This window comes from Peromyscus leucopus, chromosome 10 (genome assembly GCF_004664715.2).
Source record: "Peromyscus leucopus breed LL Stock chromosome 10, UCI_PerLeu_2.1, whole genome shotgun sequence".
NCBI lineage: Eukaryota > Metazoa > Chordata > Mammalia > Rodentia > Cricetidae > Peromyscus > Peromyscus leucopus.
In genome coordinates, this window is record NC_051071.1 from 2,114,035 (window position 1) to 2,134,215 (window position 20,181).

The 20,181-nt window shown below is 52.5% G+C and overlaps 2 protein-coding genes across 9 annotated transcripts in view; both read left to right on the forward strand.

Annotated features, from left to right (window-relative positions):
- Jakmip1 (janus kinase and microtubule interacting protein 1) overlaps positions 1 to 9,760 on the forward strand; it is a 122,529-nt gene extending 112,769 nt beyond the window's left edge. For 5 of the 8 annotated variants that reach the window (XM_028882350.2, XM_037208887.1, XM_037208888.1 and 2 more), the window contains 5 exons: positions 1,172 to 1,261; positions 4,284 to 4,487; positions 5,480 to 5,545; positions 8,179 to 8,223; positions 9,329 to 9,760. In XM_028882350.2, coding sequence (XP_028738183.1) covers positions 1,172 to 1,261; positions 4,284 to 4,487; positions 5,480 to 5,545; positions 8,179 to 8,223; positions 9,329 to 9,358 — 435 coding nt within the window. In that variant the 3' untranslated portion in view covers positions 9,359 to 9,760. Of the gene's footprint in view, positions 1 to 1,171; positions 1,262 to 4,283; positions 4,488 to 5,479; positions 5,546 to 8,147; positions 8,224 to 9,328 lie in introns of all 8 variants that reach the window. The other 3 variants (XM_028882352.2, XM_028882351.2, XM_028882353.2) reach the window with 3 other exon arrangements.
- Positions 9,761 to 10,944: 1,184 nt separating this feature from the next.
- C10H4orf50 (chromosome 10 C4orf50 homolog) overlaps positions 10,945 to 20,181 on the forward strand; it is a 92,041-nt gene continuing 82,804 nt past the window's right edge. Inside the window, exons 1-2 of the mRNA XM_028882348.2 lie at positions 10,945 to 11,491; positions 14,914 to 15,314. Of these exons, the coding sequence (XP_028738181.1) occupies positions 15,028 to 15,314 (287 nt within the window). The 5' untranslated portion in view covers positions 10,945 to 11,491; positions 14,914 to 15,027. The remainder of the gene's footprint in view (positions 11,492 to 14,913; positions 15,315 to 20,181) is intronic.

Below are 20,181 nucleotides of genomic sequence, written 5' to 3' on the forward strand. Positions count from 1 at the left end.
ACCCCGTTTTCAACTGAACACTTATTTCTGACCTGGTGCCCAATCCTGGGCTCACAGGCCCTGGGTCACATGAGTGCAGCTTGAGAAGGTTAGAGACACAGCATGACATACAGGTGCTTATCTGGGGGCCTCGGCGGACACCCGTACAGCTGGAGTCTTTGCAGGACAGCTTGGGGACCTGAAGTTGGTGTTCTTTGATTGTATACAGGGTACTTTTTTGTTTTGTTTTGTTTTTTCAAGATAGGGTTTCTCTGTGTAGTTTTGGTGCCTGCCCTGGATCTCGCTCTGTAGACCAGGCTGGCCTCGAACTAACAGAGATCTGCCTGGCTCTGCCTCCTGAGTGCTGGGATTAAAGGCATGTGCCACCACCGCCTGGCCGTATACTGGGTACTTTAATGCAAACCTGGCTGGATTGCGGCCATGAGGAGTGTTATGCCCATGAGCAGCCCTACTTGGGGGAGACATTGTCCTCAACCCAGGGAGGTGAGAGAAGCCATTCTAGAAGACCTGGCTCTGAAGCCATCTAAGACCAGTTTGTATTCTGAGTTCACTTGAGAGCTCAGTAAAGGAGAGGGCTGTCACCCAGAGCCAAAGCAGCACCTGGTGTCAGGAGAGCCCTAGACAGGCCTCAGGACCTGGGTCTCTGGTCACCCCTTCCATCAGTGGTACCATGGACATGGCACCGGTCTCCTTGACCTTCTGTTTCCTCATCTATAAAATACAGGGGCTGCAATGTGAGTTCTGGCTCTAAGCCCTCATGGGTGTAGAATGGGAAACACAGTCTACTCGGAAGAGGCCTCTGGAGAGGGAACCAGGGGGCTTCGGGAGGGAGTGTTTAACAGTGGGAGCCATGGGGCACAGCCTGGCAAAGGGGATGAGCTGCACCCGAGAACTATAAAGACAGTCTTCGGAGGCCCCAGGCCACAGCACAGGGACTTGGGACTCCTGGGATGTGAGCTGTGATGTAGGCTGCATGTGAGGTCCCCTCCTTGTTACCAGATACCCAAGAAGAGATCAGGGTTCTCATGGACAGTCCAGGCAGGTCAGGGCAGCGAGGGATCTGCAGGGAGTTGACACAAGGCAGCGGAGGGCTCCTTAGTGGGTAGATTCAGAGCCTCCCTGCTGTTGACTTGCTCTGGCCGGGCTCCTCATGGTGCTCCCTCTCTTCTAGGATTTGTTCAGCAAGCAGAAGGGCTACCTGGAGCAGGAACTGGACTACAGGAAGGAAGCCCTTGACCAGGCCTACCTGGTAGGACCAGAAGTGGGTTTGACACTTTGGCTTTCTCCTCTCAGCCTTAGAGGCTGCTTCCTGCAGGCAGCACACCAGACTTCGGGGTACAACGCTGTGCCCTCTGCACCCCTGGCTAGGATGACCAGCAAGCAGTCGGGTGGTCCAGATGAGCTGTGGTTTTTGCAGAGTCCGTGAACTTGAGGGTTTTTTCTTTTTCAAACTAGCTTACTAAATTAGCAGTCATTGGAGCTGAATGAGAAAAGGCTTTTGTATGTGCTTTTTGAGTCATAAATGTTTATCCTTCAAATTCCAAGGGGGGCTGGTGATGTAGCTCAGTCAGTCAAGTACTTGCCCTGGCATACATAAGGCCCGTTCAATCCCCAGTACAGCGTAAGCCAGACATGATGGCACCTGTCTGTAATCCCAGCACACAGGTGGAGGCAGGAGGGTCAGAAGTTCAGAGTCACCCTCCACTATGTAGTGAATCCCAGACCTGCCTCAAAAAAAAGTCCAAAAGAAGATTTCCTCATAGGTAGGAAAAGGAGATGGCCCTAAAAGAACAGAGAGTGAGTCAGCGAGCGGTGGCCAGATGTGCCAGATGCGCCAGATGCACCATATGCACCAGAGCAAATGGGGAGAGTTTTAAAGTCCCGTGAAACACTGTGAGGTTCTCAAAAGAGTCTGGACTTCCTGGAGTTTGAGGTTCAGGTTCAGATGGCCTTACACTCAAAGCCCCAAGTCCCCGGCACTAAGAGATGTTCTTTCTTGTGGGTGGGGGACTCGAGTGAGGTTGTGGACATTTCCAAGATGTCCCCAAGGTGGAGGGAGAGGTGGTGCGACTCTCTGTAGGAAGCAGCTGGCGTCTTCTACAGAGCTCAAGCGAACCTTTGCCCAGATTGTAGTTAAGACATGCAGGGTGGGTAAGGAGACATGGAGGCAGAGGCTAGCCCACCTCACTGTGATAGCTCAGAGGCAACTCCTGCAAAAGTGAATCTTACAAGACACAGATGGCTTTTTGCATCACCGAGACTGAAAACCTGACATTTTTACAGGAAGGATTTCCCTTGGTTCCTAATTTCAAGGTGCCAAAAAAACAAACAAACAAACAAACAAAAAACAGTTCATGTCATACGGGTCAGGAAGCAGAGAAATGGAGGTACAGGAAAGGGCCAAGGCAAGATATGGCTGGAAGAACCTGCCCTTAGACATTTACTTCCTCCAGCCCGGTCCCACCTCCTCCCTGCCACCACCTCTCAGTAATGCCATCATATTAGGAGCCCATCCAGGGAATTATCCCACTGATGAGGTCAGACCCCCAGGACGGTGTCTCTGGGAATGCTGTCACAGACACCCAGAGATGGGATCCACTGATCCCCCGGTGCTTCACACACCCAGTAGACGGTCAACACTCACCATCAAGCAGCATCTCCCCCCGTCATGCCTGTTTCTTATCACGTGATGTGGCTGACACCAGCATGGAGGACAATGAAGACACGCTCCTCTGTGCTCTGGATCATCTGCCCGTTTCTTGATTTTGATTCTTCCTCAACCTCATTCAGTTTTTGGTCTTTGTAAACAGCCATGAAGAACACACCCCCACTGTCCAGCACTGCCCTCCAAGCATGTTTAACAGCTCCAAAGGACACCCCTCAGGGAAGCTGCAAGAACGTAGTTGCCCCATGGGGAGGTACATTAGGTGGAAAGCCGAGGGTCCTGATTCTAAAGAACCCCCAGGGTCACAGTGCGCAGAAGAACAGCTGTGGTGCTGACAGGGCTGGAGGCCAGCCATTGCCAAGCATCGTGGCTCACCAGGGTCTCTCACAGAGCAGCTGGTGCCCAATCGTCTTCTGAGGATTGTGTGCAGGCAAGCTTAGGATCTTGGGCATGCTGGCTCTTGGAAAATATCCCTGCCTTGACGATCCTGGTCCCTGTAGATGTTACATCTGTCCCTGAAAAGTGCACTAAGCCGAGAGTGGGCAGCATGCACCCAGAGGGAATTCAGTCTTGTGAGATTCCAGACAGTTCTCATAAGGCACCAGATTCACTTGGAGCCTGGTCAGTAACTGCTCACCTCCTGTATCCAGGCTGGGGAAGGGGAGGCACTGGATGCATGCCTGTCTCCCTTAGTTACGGTGTGGAGTGAGAAGTGGATGAGATGGGCCAGGCCCACAGTGGGAGCCAGGTTTGGAGGTGGGGGCCAGCCTGGAAGCTGACTACCAAAAGGTGTCTGAGAAACTTGGTTGCTGAATGGAGAGGGGTGAGCCGGAAGTCACCTAAGCTCCTGTGCCATGTGGAGCCCAGACAGAGGCCGTATGGAATCCCACTGTTCTGCCTTCTGCTTTGCGCAGGGCCAAGGTGGCCACGGGGGGAGAAGGTGATAATGTCTATGGCTAAATCATCGTGACCCAACAGGGCTAGGATCTGTCTAGAAGGTCAGAACAATGCAGGTGGTAGGGCTTGTGGAGCCTCCTCTGGGCTGCTCTGCCTCGTAGTGGGATGGGTTCCATCAGATGCCAACCAGACGGTCTTGTGATGTTTCTTAGCAAGGGGTGAAGGGCTTTGTGGAAGCAGGAGAGAGACAGTTTTCTCCTTTGCCCCTAGGCACCATGGTAAGGTAACTGTTGAGTTCCCAGCAGGGCATCTGATGTTACTTCCCCCCAAAAATTCAAACCCTGAACTAGAGGCTCTCAACCTGTGGGTCATGACCCCTTTGACAAACTTCTATCTCTAAAAATATCATGACTCATAACAGTAGCAAAATTACAGTTATGAAGTAGCAATGAAAATAATTTTATGGCTGGAGCTCACCACGGCATGAAGAACTGTATTAAAGGGTCACCGCATTAGGGAGGTTGAGAACCACTGGTCAGTAAGCATCACAGGGACAGCATGGGGAGGTCCCTCTGGTCAAGTCACACACTTGCTGCTCTCCTGGACCCTGCATGCCGACGCTCCCTTCCTAGTGTGGACTCTAGCAGCAGCACCAGTCTCCCGATAATGACGATTGTCTACCTTTTTGTAACCTCAACGGTCTGTGGTTTGGGCCATGCAGAAAATCCAGGACCTGGAGGCCACCTTGTACAATGCACTGCAGCAGGAGCCAGGGAGGAGAGCCAGCGAGGCGCTGAGTGCCAGCCAGCGTGAGGACCTCCAGGCGGCCGTAGAGAAGGTACGCAGACAGCTACTGCGTCAGAGCCGGGAGTTCGACAGCCAGATCCTGCGGGAGCGAATGGAGCTGCTACAGCAGGCCCAGCAGGTACTGGCCCCCACAGGGTCATGTCCCCGTCTTGTGCCTCCAGTATACCCTGGGCCCCTAGTGACCTGCTGGCACCTGATGGACATCAGGTACCCTGTGAGTGGAGAGTTGCTGGCCGGGGAGGTTCTGTAGGCACAGCATCTTTTCTCATGGGTGCCTGCCACAGAGTGGAAGGCAATTCCCTCCTTGGTGGCCGGGGAAACATGAGACACTTAGGTGCTGTAGAGACAGCAAACTTGGTCTTTTCATTGGCTGAAATGTACACATAAAACAAAGGCATTTCTCCCGCCTTCCTCCAACACTCCCTATACTGCAGCCTGATGCCCAGGGACCGCGCTGGCTTAGCATCTCTCTGCTCCTGGGTGTGGGATGGCCAAGAGCTTGAGAATCAGACTAGGAACTTGACTGGTTACTTCTTGGGGGAACCTCAGCCTCTGTGAGGGTCACATGATGCTGAGCAGAGGAAAGAAGGTTCCAGAACCCCGATGACAGCGGGGAAAGAGAAGCCAAGCCGTAGAGATGAGCTACACAGAGCTTTGTCGGAAAGCATGCTCCCTACACTGCAGAGCCTCCAGCCACCTCATGGCCTCCCCATGAAGTGTGTCCATGGATACACAGCATGGCTGCCGCCAGCACTACCTCTCGGCCCTTCTCCTTCCCCTCAGCCCCCAGGCAGCTTCCTGGATGTTGGACATGTGAGTGACTAAGGCCACTCCAATCCATGACATTTGTCCTGCTGGGAGCCTAGGTGTCCTGGCTCAGCTCTCATCGTATGAGTGTACACTGTCTGCACCAGACATGGGCAGTTCATGGACTTCACAAAGAGGCGAAACCCATTCATCTGTAGTGAGTCAGAAGAGAGTGTTCCCCTGGGGGACTGGCTGTCCTGTGTGTCCATCCTTCACGACTTCTATGCTGGACCACCATAAAAGACAAAGGTCAGGTTTGGGACTTGGGAGTCTTTTTCTGATGCGTGACTTGGTGTGTTTCAGAAAATCCGGGAGATGGAGGGCAAGCTGGAACTGCAGAGGCGCCAGCTGAAGGAGCTGGAGGAAAAGGTAGGTGGCTGGGAGTGCTGAGACCTCAGGGCTGAGATACATGCAGATGTCTGCCCATTTCAGGCTTAAATCTCGGGCTTTCTGCTCCTCCAAATCCCTCCAAGAAATCTAAGGTCCCCACAGATTCTCAGGCAAAGATACTGTCTCCTCACAGCTGCCACACTGCAGCTGGGTTCCCCAGGTCCCGTGTGTGTGTGTGTGTGTGTGTGTGTGTGTGTGTGTGTGTGTGTGTGTGTGTGTGTGCGCGTGTGTGAAGGCTAGTGTGCCTGAGAAGAAGACCCTGTCTGGATCCTAAAGGGGGATATGTAAAAGCCCAGAAAGAAAGAGAAAGGCCACTTCTGGGCAGAAACATCTCAGGCCAGCTCGTGAGAAAGGAACTGGACTCTCCAGAAACTGGGACACGCTGCTGGAAGTCACTGGACAGCAGAGTCTGGGGCTCTTCATAAGAGGGGCAGCCTTCCTGGTGGTTGTCAAATAATGCACATGGAGGAGGAGAGAGAGAAAGAACACCCCTCGAGACTGTGTGGGGCAGGCAGGTGTATTCTCTCCTTTTTCCCTGAGAAGGTAAACCACAGGGTTATCACCAGTCTCAGTCTGTATGGAGTCCCCAGGGGCATAGCTGGCTGTATCTGCAGGGGGCGCCAGAGGTCTGGGTCTAGGCAGTGGCTGGGTTCTCCCACCAGTTCCCTGAGTCCCTTCTGGGGACCCTTTGTATGGCTGTCCTAGATCCTAGAGTCTCCATCTGGCAGGTGCCCAGCCCTCCTCATCCCTCTAGGGCTGTTGGGAAATCCCAAGGGGATTGTCAGGTTGAACCAACTGAGAACACTCTGTCTTCATGACTGGGCTCAGGACAACCTGAGATTCTGGGGCTGTAAATGGGAGGCTTCTTACTGCTCTGAAATTGAGTCTCTTTTCCTTCCTGGGTGAAAGCAAGGAATCCATTAGAGGGCATGGGGTGGGGGTGGGGATGGGGGCAGTGAACTTTGCCTGCTTTCCTGTGCACGGACCCCGGGAGGGTCACAGCCCGATAGGACAACAACTGGTCCAAACAGGACCACAGGGGCTGTGGCCAAGTAAATGTTAAAAATGAGGGGCTGGAAGATGGCTGAGACGGTAGAGTGCTTGCTTTGCGAATGTGGGGACCTGTATTTGATCCCCATAACTCACATCAAAAAGTAGCTGGGGTGGTGGTGCACAGTTATAAACCCAGTGCTGTGGAGGTGGAGACAGGCAGTCTTGGGACTGGCCGGTCCGATTGTTCGGCCTAACTGGTGAGTTCTAGGCCAGTGAGAGATCCTGGCTCAAAAGACCGAAGAGGACAGTGCCTAAGGAATGAAACTTGACGTTGTCCTCTGGCCTACACACATGCATGCACACCTACACACACGTGAGCCCGCACGCACACCGACACACATACATGTACACATACAATATTGTCAGAACTCAGGCTGGTCAGGGACACTGGCTGTGCCTCCATGGGGAAGCACAGGGTTGTCGCTTGGATTGTTGTTCTGGTCTCTCAGACTTTCTCAGCTGATTTGTGGACTGTTCTGCCTCCACCTTCCCAGAAGGGCATGACACAGGTCAAAATATGCAGAGGGAGAGACTAACCCGACTGGTGGATTGCTGTCTGGCCACCTGACTGGCCACATGACTAGGGGTGCCCACTGGGCATAACTGTCACCTGTAGCTCCTCCCAGTCACCCCTGCCAGTGAGCGTGGGAAACTTTGGTCCCATCAACTGTGGCTTACGGTTGATCCCTCCTTCCAAGACCAGACTCTTACAATCCATTTGGTGTTCTCACCAAACCCTCCTCCTCCTCCCTCTGAGCCTCAGTTTCCCCATGTAGAGAACAAGAAGGGCTTCGGGATTACAGAAGCCTCTCATAGCCCTCGATCCTCGAGATCCCACAGAAGAAAGCGGTGGCCATTAGTGGGGTTTTCACTTTTCTCGGCAGACAACATAGGAAACTATGACGTTGTTTGGTGGGGCTGGTTTTTTTTTTTAAATATTCTCAGATGACAGACAGATACGTTTCCTCTGAAGACTGGTGATTCTGTTTTGAATAGGGCAAGTCACGAGTAGATTAAGAAAAAGAAATATTCTTTTGAAGTAACCGATAGGACTTTTCTGTTTTTTCAAAGCTTATTTTCACAGCAGTTTTTTTTTTTTTTTTCTAAAGTTAACTGGTAAAAGGGACACGGTGTTTTAAATATTAACAAATCTCTTGGAATGGACGGTGTAGGGAATGTTGTGGCTGCCTCTCTTATTGCTGCCCATCATAACACATACTGGGGAAGCACAGCTGTGACCTTGGGCCGGCCTTCCCTTGTGCAGCCTTACTTTTATTCCCCCAAAGTCTCTGTGCATGGCATAGATCTCACCTGGCAGCCTGGGTTGGTGGGACACCTGATAAATGCACAGAGATAACCCACCAAGCACGCAAGGGAGCAAGCAGTCCGCGTCCCTCCGCCCCTCTCTCTGCTGCCCCCTAGTGTCATAGTTCTTATAAGATACTGTCACTGAATTCCATACCACATCTCTCACATCTTTTTTTCTTTTCTTTTCTTTTCCTCATTTTCTTTTGGTCTTATGTTATAGTTTTTGTTCCTTTTTTTGTTTTTCTCACTAGCATTCATTCTGTGGCCTTGATGACTCCCATGCGCCGAGAACTCGGGTGTGTATCCTTTACTTTCCATTGGCTGATGCAAAGCTGATTGAGAGAGGAGGCTGACTCCTCCCTGGCTGAGCTGTGTCCCCTGGGAGATGAGGTGCCTGGAAGGCAACCTTTGTTCTGGAGTCTTCCACTTAGGCTCCGTGGGGGCTGTGTGGTCCTGGGTCCCTGGGGGTCTTGCTGTAGAGACACATGGTAGGGCTTATTAAGACAGACAGGCCCCCAATGGCATTCATCCACAGAGGAGTTTATGTCCCATTCCCAAAGCTTTCTCCAGCCTGGCTTGGTTCCTGCTCTGTTGCCATGTGCACATTTCCTGTATGGTCCAAAGCAAGTGACCTTCCAGGCTCAAGGACTAGCAGGTTGACAGGCCAGTGGCTCATGAGGCCGGATCCTGACGTGACTGCACAGTGTCCAAGAGCCAGTAGTGGCCTGCTTCTCACCTCTGTATCTCAACCTGCATACCCAGCTATGATGTCCGACTATATTCAGAGACCCAAAGAATGAAGGCATCCCAGAATCTGGTCCTGCCCTGGCTGTTGGGCCTTGTTCCCAAGCACCTAGCTCTCAGCCTGAATTCCTACTTTGGGACCTCAGCCTCTCCACATTCTCCAAGTGCTGAGTGCTCATCCTTGGGCTGATATCTGCCAGAACCTCCGAATTTTGGAGTCTTGACCTTGAAACCAACCTAGGCTGAGGGTCCTTGAACTCCAGGGTGCCTCTGAGGCCCACTAGATCCCTAGATGGTCCACCAAATGTCCTTATGGATGTCTCTGACTCTGACACTAGCCCACAAGGGATTAGATTAGGTATCTTCTATCCCCCAGTGCCTGGGACAGGGCCAGGCACGAAGTGGCTGGTCATTGTATGTAGAAAGAATAAAGGGCTGGCCTGAGGTGTGGGAGACAGCTCACATCATGCCCCAGTGATGGAACCCTGGGGCTGGAGCTATCCAAATCCTGCCCCTTCTGTGTGGGTTGTGGAGGAGGTCCTCTGGGCAACTATCGAGAGGTCAGGATGGCAGGGACTTGAAGATATGCTGGGGCCCTTTCCACTCTTCTTAACCTTGGATTTTTGTTTCACTTCAAACTATTTCTGGATCTTGCAGGCTAAACAGAGAGCTTTCGGAATCACCTGAGTCCCCGTGGTGCCCCATCCTCACTCAAACCAAAATCCAACAGTGCAACAAGCTATTCAAAGTCCGGAGCCTGAACACAGGCAGAACTTATGCACATTTGACAGTCACTTAAAGGGGAGGCCTGGGGACCTGGCCAGCCTCTGCTGTGGAACTCTGCAGGACAATGGGGGCGCCTCCCCAGTGTCCCCACTGTGGCATCTCCAAGAGCCAAGGACAAAGATGGATCTGGATGGCAGGAATCTAAGTGCAATTAGCGGAAACCCAGGGCATGAGAGCTGCTGCCTCGGGGGGAGAGGTGAAAGGCCTGCCCCCCTGCTGTGTGCCTCCCTGAAGGCACTCTGTGTGCCTAGATGGATACAGACACCCCCTCTGCCCTCTGTACATAAATCTCCATGGACTGACTGAGTGTGTCCTTCTGGAGTCTGTCTGCCAGAGCAACCAACACGATCTTTGGCTCCAGGCACAGCTGGACTTGCAGCTGGGGGCCAGCAAGAGAGAGTTGGAGTTGCCAATGTGGGAGCCATGTGGATTGTAGATTTCTGAGGAAAACTGAAGGCTCCAACACTCTTAGAGGTGTGACAGCCCAAGTCCCAGAGCATGGCCATGCCTCAGACCAGGGGGGAGTGAGGACCGAGAGAGCAGGCCCAAGCTGCCTGTTGTAATTTGTAGGGGCATCCTAAATAAGAGCTCAGGCTGTTAGAGCAGTACCCGGAGCCTCTGAGTTCAGAGGTCTGAGGCCAGGGGTACCCTTCTACCACAGAGAAAACTACCATAGAGCATTCACTGCCCAGGATCCTCGGGAGAGAGTAGAGTCATCTCCTCAGGTGCTGGAGCCCTCCCGAAAGCCCAGAGGGTAGGATGGGGGTGGCGCACCCTAGGTTCACTGGACACTGGGTGCTGGAAGCCGACTTCCAGGGGGAAATTCCGAGAAGTAACTTTGGGATGGGAGGTGGGTCACCTCCAAAAGGTACCTGCCTGTGTATGTGGCAGTCCTCTCCCAAACTCGGGGCAGGGAGAACGTTCGCCATCAGACTGACAGAGTGAAAGAAGGACGTGGTGGCGAGTCTGTGTGGAGGAGCTTGTGGTGAGTGGAGTTGTAGCATGGTGGCGGCAGGCCGGTACGCGGCCTCTTGCTGTCTAGTTGTTGGACCAAATAGGTGGCACCGTGATTTCCTGGAAGCAAACAGAATGAGTGGAGTTCAGGTCAGGTCCCTGGAGGGAACCATGGAGCAGGGACCTGACATGGTAGGGACGCCATATCCAAAGAGAGGAGTGAGGACAGTGCTCCGTGTAGAAGGAGGCTGTCCAGATAGGAGGCCGTCCCCGCAGACGTGAGGTCTCAAGCTTGAAGCAAACACGCCAGGATGGCTCAGAAGTGCTGATTCTCTGCTGAAATCTGAGTCCCCAGACACCCATGACCCACAAGCCCAGCTTCTGGGACTTACCAATACTCGGTGGCTTAATTAAATTCCAAGGAACCTGTCTTTGACAACAGAGACATCTGAGTCATTGAGTGGCAGGAATATGGGCACCAGTCAGGAAAATGGAAGGCATGCCTGCTTTCCTTGGTAGGAGATACAAGGGGGGGGGCACTATTCAACTGACTTCTGTAGTCAGGTATCCTGGGGCATCCCAGAGAATCATGGAGAAGTTGGCCACTCTATCCCTGCACCCATACGTCTAGAATCCCTGCAGGCTGTTCTGGAGTGTGGTCCTTATACCTCTGCCCATGCCTACTGTGAGGGAGAGGGCAACCTCCCTAACTGCTTGGCTTTTCGCTCAATACCTTATGTGATGGTGGCCTTAACTCTGCAGTCAGACCCATCTGGGCACTCCCAGCTCAGCCATGTCCCTGCTGCGGACAAACCGTGTTCTTGTGACTCTGAGGAACACCACTTACAGATCCCAGGCCATGCCTCATGGAAGAGCTTCTGGGACCACAGCTGGACAGATGGACCTGCCTCATTCCACAGGACCTCTGACACCCCAACAGCAGCTGGCTGGAGCAAGCATCTGAGTCCCTTCATGGGGTGGTCTTCCCAGGAGTTATCTCCCCACTGCCCAGCCGGGGCCAGTGTCCACTCCTTCTCAGGAATCTGTTCATGCCTGAGAGAATGCAGCTCACACAGGCAGGTGTGCAAGCGGCCCCAGGCTCTACCAGGACCCAGGATTCCTGGTCACTGTCTTAGGCATTGCTACCTAAGTCCCCATGAGGACCAAGCCTGGCTACGAGCCATGGTGCTCAGAGAACCACAGAGCTGCATGGCACCACAGATGCACATCTCCTCTTTCCAGCCCTGGGTCCAGCGAGGCACAGTCTCAGGGCTCTCGTCACAAGGTTAACACTTGTGTGGTTTCCAGGGGAGCAGAGCTACAGAGTCAGTCTCCAAGGCCACTGCTGCATTCTTCCGTAGAGAGGAAGGCAGGTGGAATTTTCCATGACCCTCCTCCCAGGCTCACTTAGGAGGATGAGGTCCCCAGCCCACCCTGCAAAGTCTTTGAATACAAAGTGCCACTTCGGTACCCGAGTCCTCTAAGCCAGTGGCATGCAATCTCGAGGAGGAAGAGAAGCTGAGGATTCCGGGCCATTCTGTCACTCTTGCAGCCTATGGGGGCTACGCAGAGAGGCCCGGGCTGGGGCCAGGTGGTCGGCTGAGCTGAGAACTGGGGGCCTGCAGCTTTAAAGTGAAGGGTGCCCCTAAGGCTGTAAAACCTGTGTCCTACCAGGTCCTCTTCACTTTGCGTCTCTAGCTGGTCACAGAGAAGTTTGCACTCAAGTGCCCCTGCCATGCACAGTGTGGAGCTCTCCTCCTACCCATGTACCCATGCACAGAGGCAGAGCCTGTGTCCCAGCTCAGCTCTCCAGGGAGTCCACCCAGCCTGAGGCCCTCCCAGTTTTTTCCTACCCTGGCTAGGCAGGGACTATGATGCTCTGGCGTAACTGAGGGCCCTAGACCAAGGCCTTGTTCCCTGGAGAGTTGTAGCTTGCTTCCGCCTTGTCTTTCTTTCCAAAGGTCAGGGTTTTATGGCCCCCATTTCCCTTGGGTTCCCTAGCCAGGTTGCCACCAAGAGATACTCCCCAGCACTCCCAGCACCATAGGAATGGGTGCTTTTTTTTTTTTTTTTTTTTTTTTTTTATTTCTCATGTTGAATCTCAGCTCGTTAAGGGACTCCCATCATGGAGCAGGAAACACCAAACTAAGCCCTTTGGTGTCTTCTTCCCCTATCAAATTGTCAAAAAACCCTTAGAGGTTTCTGCAGACCCCAGCCCATGTGTGCAGAGCCCTACTCTGATAGAAGGAGCGGGGTCTCCGGGGCCGAACCTGTGTCCCTTCCCCCCTTCCCTCTTCACCTCAGGGCTGAGGTTTTAAGATGGGTGCTCCAGTCATGTGTCCTTTTCTATGGTCATCTCTCCATCATGTCTCCTAAGGCATTGGGCCCCCAGTCACTCTCTTGAGGAAAATGGGGCCAGAGGCCCAGCCCTCTCCCCAGCTCCACCCCTTCTCCCCCTAAGTCTTAGTGATTCACCAAGAAAAACTAGCCGTTGTGGGCAAGAAGGGCTGTTTCTCAGGAACCCATTTCTTGGTCTTTGCTGCCTTCAGTGAGCAGCCATTTTCCCACTCCAGGTGGCATCTGTGGCCAATGCTTCTGGGGCTCACATGACAGGCACTTGGGGAGTCCTCCCCACGGTGAGGGAGAGGACTGTTTACTGTGTGTGGTATCATTTTGCAAGGTGCTGGCCGCTTGCCCAGTAGCCCGCAGCAGCTAAGCAACAAGGCTGGTCACAGCCCAGACAGCCGAGAGCGAGGCCCAGGAAGCATTACTATGCCTAGCACATCCAGCCGGTATTTAGCTTTGAGGATGCACGGGTCTCTCCAAGCAGGCTGTGAGAATCCACTCACATACTCCGTCACTGGATACGGATACCTGTACTTGCACAGTGCCCAGAGATCCGTTTATGAGATGCTCGGTACTTTGTCCGGATCCATACCTGAGACAGGATGCAAACCCAAGGAGTCAGGCCCAACACCCAGGATTCAAGTTGATCTTCCTGTCCCTTAAGGCCAGTGTTTCACATTGCTGATTCTGTCTGCCCGCCCAACTCTCCTGCAGCTCCTGTCCCTGCATTCCCCCAGACATCACTCTTGGGGACTCAGAAGGCCTCTCTGCAAAGGTAGAAAAGGGAGCCACTGGCTTCACTGTTGGAAAGCATGAAGCCAGTGTAAGTGTGTCCTAAACAACCCAGAGGGGCGCAGGCAGGATGCTCAGGGTGGGGTACATGTGATTTCCAGCCAAACCCCATTGCATCCCAAGACCACGGCTGCTCCTACCAAGAATGGCTCACCCCAAGTGTACTCATTAACTGGGTAATCTCCTGACTTCATTAAGTGGATCTACACAAAGGGTTAAAATAAATGTCCTTCTTTATGTCAAGAGGCAATTGTCTGAGAAAGACCAGGAAATGGCGAGGGACTGAATGTGCGGCAATGTGCAGAGGTGGGGGAGGGGAAATGAAGTTTCCTTCAGGTCCCATGGGGCACTACTTCAGAGATGAACACATCTGTGTGCTCTGAGGAAAATGCACTAAGAAACGGGAATGGAAACATCTCTTACCATTTTCTGGGGAAGCAAAGCCTCTTTTGGTCAGACTTCTATCCTTTTACCTCTCTGCCTAGTCCTGGCCGCTGGTGTGGTTGGTGGCCTCAGCTCTTTCCCTCTGTAAACCCTTTGTTGTCCCCTTGGAGCAGCCACCTCCTTGACTCTTAAGGGCTGTGACTGCCCTGTGCTCACAGCGAGATGCCCAAGAACCCTGAGCACCATGTGAGCATGCCCCTTCTGTGTGCCATGTGGCCAGGCACTCCTGTCCTATTGGCTGTGACCTGAGGCGTTCCTCCACTCCAGGCATCTCCACCTAGGCCTGCCTGCTGCTCCCTGCCATTCCTGCTTTCCTCATCCTCTGGATCCCGTCCCCAACCCTGAGCTCTCAGGGACTTGTCTGCTGCCCAGAGGTCAGTTTCATTCCACACTTGGCTCCTGGGCTAGCACATGCATTCTCAGGTGTGGGGCCAGACATGGCTGTTCCTTCCCATCTGTAGGGCTTGGATAAGCTCTTCCACCTTCTGAGGTCTCCATTTTATCATCTCTAAAATGATCATGATGATGCCTACCTCGTAGGGTCACCAGGACAACTGGACTAGGTAGATGTGAGAGACCCTTAATGTGGCATTAATCTTTTCCTGGCGGACTGTGGGTCCTTGGTAAGTATGTAGTATACTCAAACAGCCCCGCGAAACCTCATTCATTATGGTTGGGATGAGCATTGCTTGCTTGGAAGAACCTGTGAGGGGTACTCCCTGGAAAGTTTCCTTTTCCTCTTTGCGTGCATTGCTAAGCATCTAATTCCATCTGACTGGTCTGAGCCTCATTGTAGCCTTGGTGTGTTCTAACACGCCAACTTGTAAAATGAGCTGCTTGTCCGTATTGCGTGACGTTTGTGTAGATGAAACCCAAGCTACTCACTCATGAATAATTCACCTGTCCTTGTTCTCCTCAAGGGACATTTTCCCGGACAACCCAAAGGCATGGTAGTCACCTCAAAACTTCCAGAAAATCCATGTTACAGACTCATTCTATTTTTCTTAAGTCTGGGCTGAGGAAATGTTTCCGGGATGGAGCCGACAGCCCAGGAACAGACCGAGAAGCACTTCAGCTACGTCATCAGAGCTCCCAGCAGCGATGGCTTTGATGTGATGAACGTGGATGTGAAGATTGACACGTGCTGGGTGTTCCGAGATGTGGAGGAGAGTGATGACAACGAGCAGGGATGCCTTCCAGAAGCAGCTAGCAGGCCAGACTTGGACACAGGGCTTCTCAGGGAGCAGCTGGAATCCTCGGAGCGGAAGCTGTTGGCAGCTGTGGACAAACATGTGATGTCAGAGTCAGGGCTGAGGAGCAGGTGGGTGTAACCTTGTGAGTACTCTTGTGTGGGGAGGGGGAGTGGATGAATCCTTTGACATCGTGGTCCTTTGACTCCTGTCTCCAGCTAAGGTCCCAGGCTCACCAGAGGTACAGATCCAGCCTTGGGCGGTTATTTGCCCTCACTTCACCTATCTGTTGTGGTCCTGTTCTGTGCCCAATCACCATCCACTGGGTCCAGTCAATAGGATGCACTGGCAGTCAGTGAGGAAGGGAGAAGCCAGACACCTTCCATTGCCTCCATTCTGTTGTGGCTGGGCCCAGGTGATGTGTGCCTTTCTTCTTTGTTCGCCCAACTCCTGCTGTATGGTTTGGTCCAAACCCTGGTCACATATTCCGTCCCCCCCCCCCCCCGTAGTCCCCTAGCTCCAGGACCAGAAGTGGTTCCAGAGTTGCTGAACCAGCTGTCTGTCATCTCTCTCTGGCCTCCCAGCTCTTCTATCATCTCGGTACAGGGTACCAACCAGCTCTTTCTCTCCGCTGAGCCTCTGGAGTGGGCCCTGGTGGAGCCAACACAGACTCTGAATGGCCATCGGAACCTAGGTCTGTTTTTCAAACCACATCCTCTGGCTTTTCCCTAATGGCATCTCCCCTCCCTTTTCTCCACCCCTCCCTCATTTTCCTCTCTTCCACTCCCCTCTCTTCCTCTTCCTGTCTTCCCTTTCTTTAGTGGTGCTGGGGATGGATGCTGGGGGCTGCTAGGACCTTGGATGTCCTGAAGCAGCACTGTTAACTGCCCAGGCACACCCCAGCCCTCCCAAGGATTTCCTTCTCCTTCCTTCCTTCTTCTCTCTTTCCCTCCCTCCCTCCCTCCCTTCCTTCTTCCCTTCTTCTCAAGAGGAGGGACTTACTTTGGTCTACTGTCTTAGAGGTTTCCATGATCAGCTCGCTTTATTGCTATAGGCCTGTGACAAGGTGGGAGCATCATGAAGGATGGGTGTGGTGAAGGAATGCTGTTCTTCTCATGGTAGCCAGGAAGGGGGGGGTGGGGTGTCCCTCAGAGTTTCTTGAGACCTTGTGTGTTAATCATTTTTCCTGTCACTGTGACCAAATGCTCAATTAATGAAAGGAACACAAGTTCATTTTGGCTCGCGGTGCGTTTCAGTCTGTGTTGCGGATCTAGTCATCGATTTGGACTTATGGTGAGTCAGGGCACTTTGGTGGAGGCACCTCTGAAGCTGGAGCCCAGGGTGAGGCCATATCCACTGTTCTCTTTGAAGATGTGGCGCACATCTTGCATGAGAGGGCCAGGGGATAGGGAGATAGGATCTATAGCAAGGCTGAAGGGGAAGAGGGACTACTCTGGACACACTTGGAGTCCCTTGGGCCCTGTGATGTATAGAGTGTTATTACCTCCTTTTCCAGATGGGGGAACCGAGGCTGAAAGCATAAACTATAGGGTCAGGGCTACAAAGAGCAGAAGTAGGGTCTGAGTGGCCCACTGAGGATGCAGATGCCCCGCTGACTTCCTGGTAGGTCTGTCTCACTAGAAAACAGTGAGTGGCTGGGAGTGCACACTGGACCTGCTGCAGCCACAGAGTTCACATGCAGGGCCAACGAGATGGCTCAGTGGTTAAGGTGTTTGCCGTCAAGCCTGATGACATGAGTTCAATTCCTAGGACCCCATGGCTGAAGGACAGAACCACCGCCCACAAAATTGTCACCTGACCTCTACACATGTGCCGCCCCACCCCAACAAAATAAATAAATAGAAAACAAGGTGAATGGAGCCTGAGGAACGACACTTGAGGTTGTCATCTGATTTTCACATAATTAAAAAATAAAAATAAAAAATTTAAATTAAACAGTGATAGCATGCCAAAGGTTTTTTTTTTTGTTTTTTTGTTTTGTTTTGTTTTGTTTTTTAACTATGGAAATAATACAGAGCTGGATGTGGAGGTTCATACCCTGAATCCCAGCATTTAGGAGCCTTAGCCTAGGCAGGATGATCATTGTGAGTCACAGGCCAGCCTGGGCTACAGAGTCAGATCTTGTTTCAAAAAATAAAGTTAGTTAACCAATGAAAAGAAATGGATAAAGTATAAAAATAACACAGCCGAATTTGTTAGAAAATTGAAAGGAAAAACCAGCCCGTTCCTGTCTCACTGGACTGTGTTTCCCAGTCATTTCTGACCCAAATGCAGCAAAGTCACACTGAGGGCTTGTCACACTCTTGCCTGAGTCAGCCCTACCTGCCCAGCAGGTGTTCAAGGTTAACCCTTAAGACTGGAAAACAGGATGGGAGTATGCTGCTGTTTTACAAAGGAGACACCAAGACCTGGGATGTTGTGTGACTGTGCCTGTCCATCCCTAAGGGCACTAGGACTTGATTCCAGGTGCCCAGAAGTCTGGTCTGTGGCCACTGTGGGCCCATGTGTCCACGGCAGAGCCTCCTGGATTCACAGTGTCCTCTGTGGCATTGTCTTCTCAAGCCTCACGTTTGATTAGTTTAGTCAGAGAAAAACATCCCTTGCCCATTTCATGGTCCCGAGTGTATGGGTTTCCTGTGGCTGCTGTGACAAGTGGCACTCACTAGGTAGCTTTTCTTGGGACGTAGTAGTAGTAGGATTGGAGACAGGATTTCCCATAGCCCATGCTGGCCTCAGACTTGATATGTAGCCTTGGATGGCCTTGAACTCTTGATCCTCTGGCCTCTCCCTCCTGAGTGCTGAGATTATAGGCATACAGCCGTGAAACTCGGTGATTTGAGAACAGCCTACAGACATGGGACTAAAGAGATGGCTCAGACTGTAAAGGTCTGCATAAACATTAGGACCTGAGTTTGGGTCCCCCACACCCAAGTAAAAGCCAGGAGTGGTACACAGCTGCAACCGCCGTGTTGTGAGTCAGGCAGAGATGAGGGAGCAGTAGACCTCCCTGGCCAGCCTACAGCAAGTGAGTTCCAAGCTCAGTAAGAAGCCCTGTCTCAAAACAAATAAAAAGTGGAGCGTGGTTGAGGAAGACATGCCATGCCCGCCTTTGGCCTCCGCACACGTGTACATTTGCATCCACACAGTGTTTCCAAAACAAAACAAGACAAACAACAGGAGTCCTGGCTCAGCTGATTAACAGCTCTGGAGGCTGGAAGTTAGGATTCAGTTAGCTCAGGTTGTTGGTAGGGTCACGCCCATTCCAGACACCCTTGGGACTCACTCCTAGGTGTTTGACCCTCAGCTGAGTGCCTCTGCGTGGCTCCCAGCCTGTCTCCAAGCTGCAGCAAGTGTGGTACCTCAGTGACTCTACAGCTCTCTCCCCTACAGTCAGCTCTGGCTAGGCCTCCTTCTGACTAGCTGGAGGCCACATGACGCTCCAGGACCCGTCTCCTCCCACAGACTTGACTTCACCTGTCCTGCAGCTTCTGTGCACATGAAGGGTGATGTCCTTCCTCCAGGGATCAGGATCTGGGGGTATCTGGAGCCACAGTTCAGCTACTGCACTGACGGTTTATTCTTGTGTCAGAAACAAACTGTCTCCTGAGCTCAGGACACAGGTTTCTCCCCAAAAGGAAGAGAATGGTTTCACTGTCTCCCTTTCGTCTCTCGGTGCCTCTCAAAAACAGGGAGAAGGTGCCGGTTCCACCTCCTGACTGATTCGCTCGAGAGGACTTACTCAAGTGGGGTAGGGGGACCTCCCCAAGGAGAGGAACCCACAATTGTGTTTTGAATTGTAAGACACCATTCTCTTTAATCCCAGCAAAACCCTGTGAGCAAAGTCCAGTTGTCTGTCTTATGAATGAAAATCTGAGGGCCATCGTGATAAACTAACCCCGTTAGGCTTCCATGGCGGTAGAGGCAGAGGCAGTCAGCAGAACTGGACCCTCCTTGTGGATCGGGGTCTGAGTCCGAGAGGGTCACCAGGTGGTCTTGGGCGAAGGAGAAAGCATGTGCGTAAGTGGGAGATGGGGGGTGTCTCAGGCCAACGCTACCTAGCGTGGAGGCAGGGCTAGCACTGTCCTGGAGACAGAAACCTCTGGAGGGAGCCTTGCTCTGACTTCCCCTTCAAGTGCCACCATCTTATATCACCTCTTCTGTTTGCAGTCAGGGCTTGTCCCCTCCCAGCTAGGCACAGTCTCTGCTCGTCATGCAGCACAGAGCTCTGCAGTCCCTTAGCCTGCTTCCAGAACAGCATCTCCTGTAGACGCGCGAGTCACACAGACATGCCCCCCCCTTTTTTTTTAATCACAGAAACCTTCTTTTGACCGTCAGTATTTCCTTAGAAGACATTCGTAAGTTTGGAGCCAGAACGGGAGGCAACAGCGAGTAAGGTGAACGGTCAGCCTGGAATCCACGCTTCTGGGTGACCCGGGGAAATAATCCACCTCTCAGGTCCTCACTTTTCTCCTGTGTGAAGTTCAGTACCTGGAGGCTGGTTAAGTTGTGAGCATTAGTCCGATGGTACAGAACAAGCTCTGGGCTGGTTGGCCCCCACTCCGTCTCTTGGTCTTCATGGATGTGGGTTGCTAACTTAGGGCTGAGAAACACTTATGGTTGAAGTCTGTGGCAGGTGACGTTGCTGTATGTGTACACACACGTATGTAGTAGGCATATCCATGCAATACCCATCGGCATGCATGGAGAGGCCCAAACAGGGCATGAGAGTGTCTTCCTCCATTACGCTCTACCTTATTGCCTTAAGGCAGGGCCTCGCTTTTAAATGGAAGTTCCCATTTTGGCTAGGCAGGCTGACCAGTGAGCTCCCAAGGTCTGTCTGTCTCAGTCTCCAGTGCTGGAGTTACAGGCACAGCTTTTATGTGGATGCTGGGGATTTGAACTCAGATCCTCATGCTCTCCAAATGCGTGCTCTTACCCACTGAGCCATCTTCCCATCCGTGCAGTGATATCTTTGAG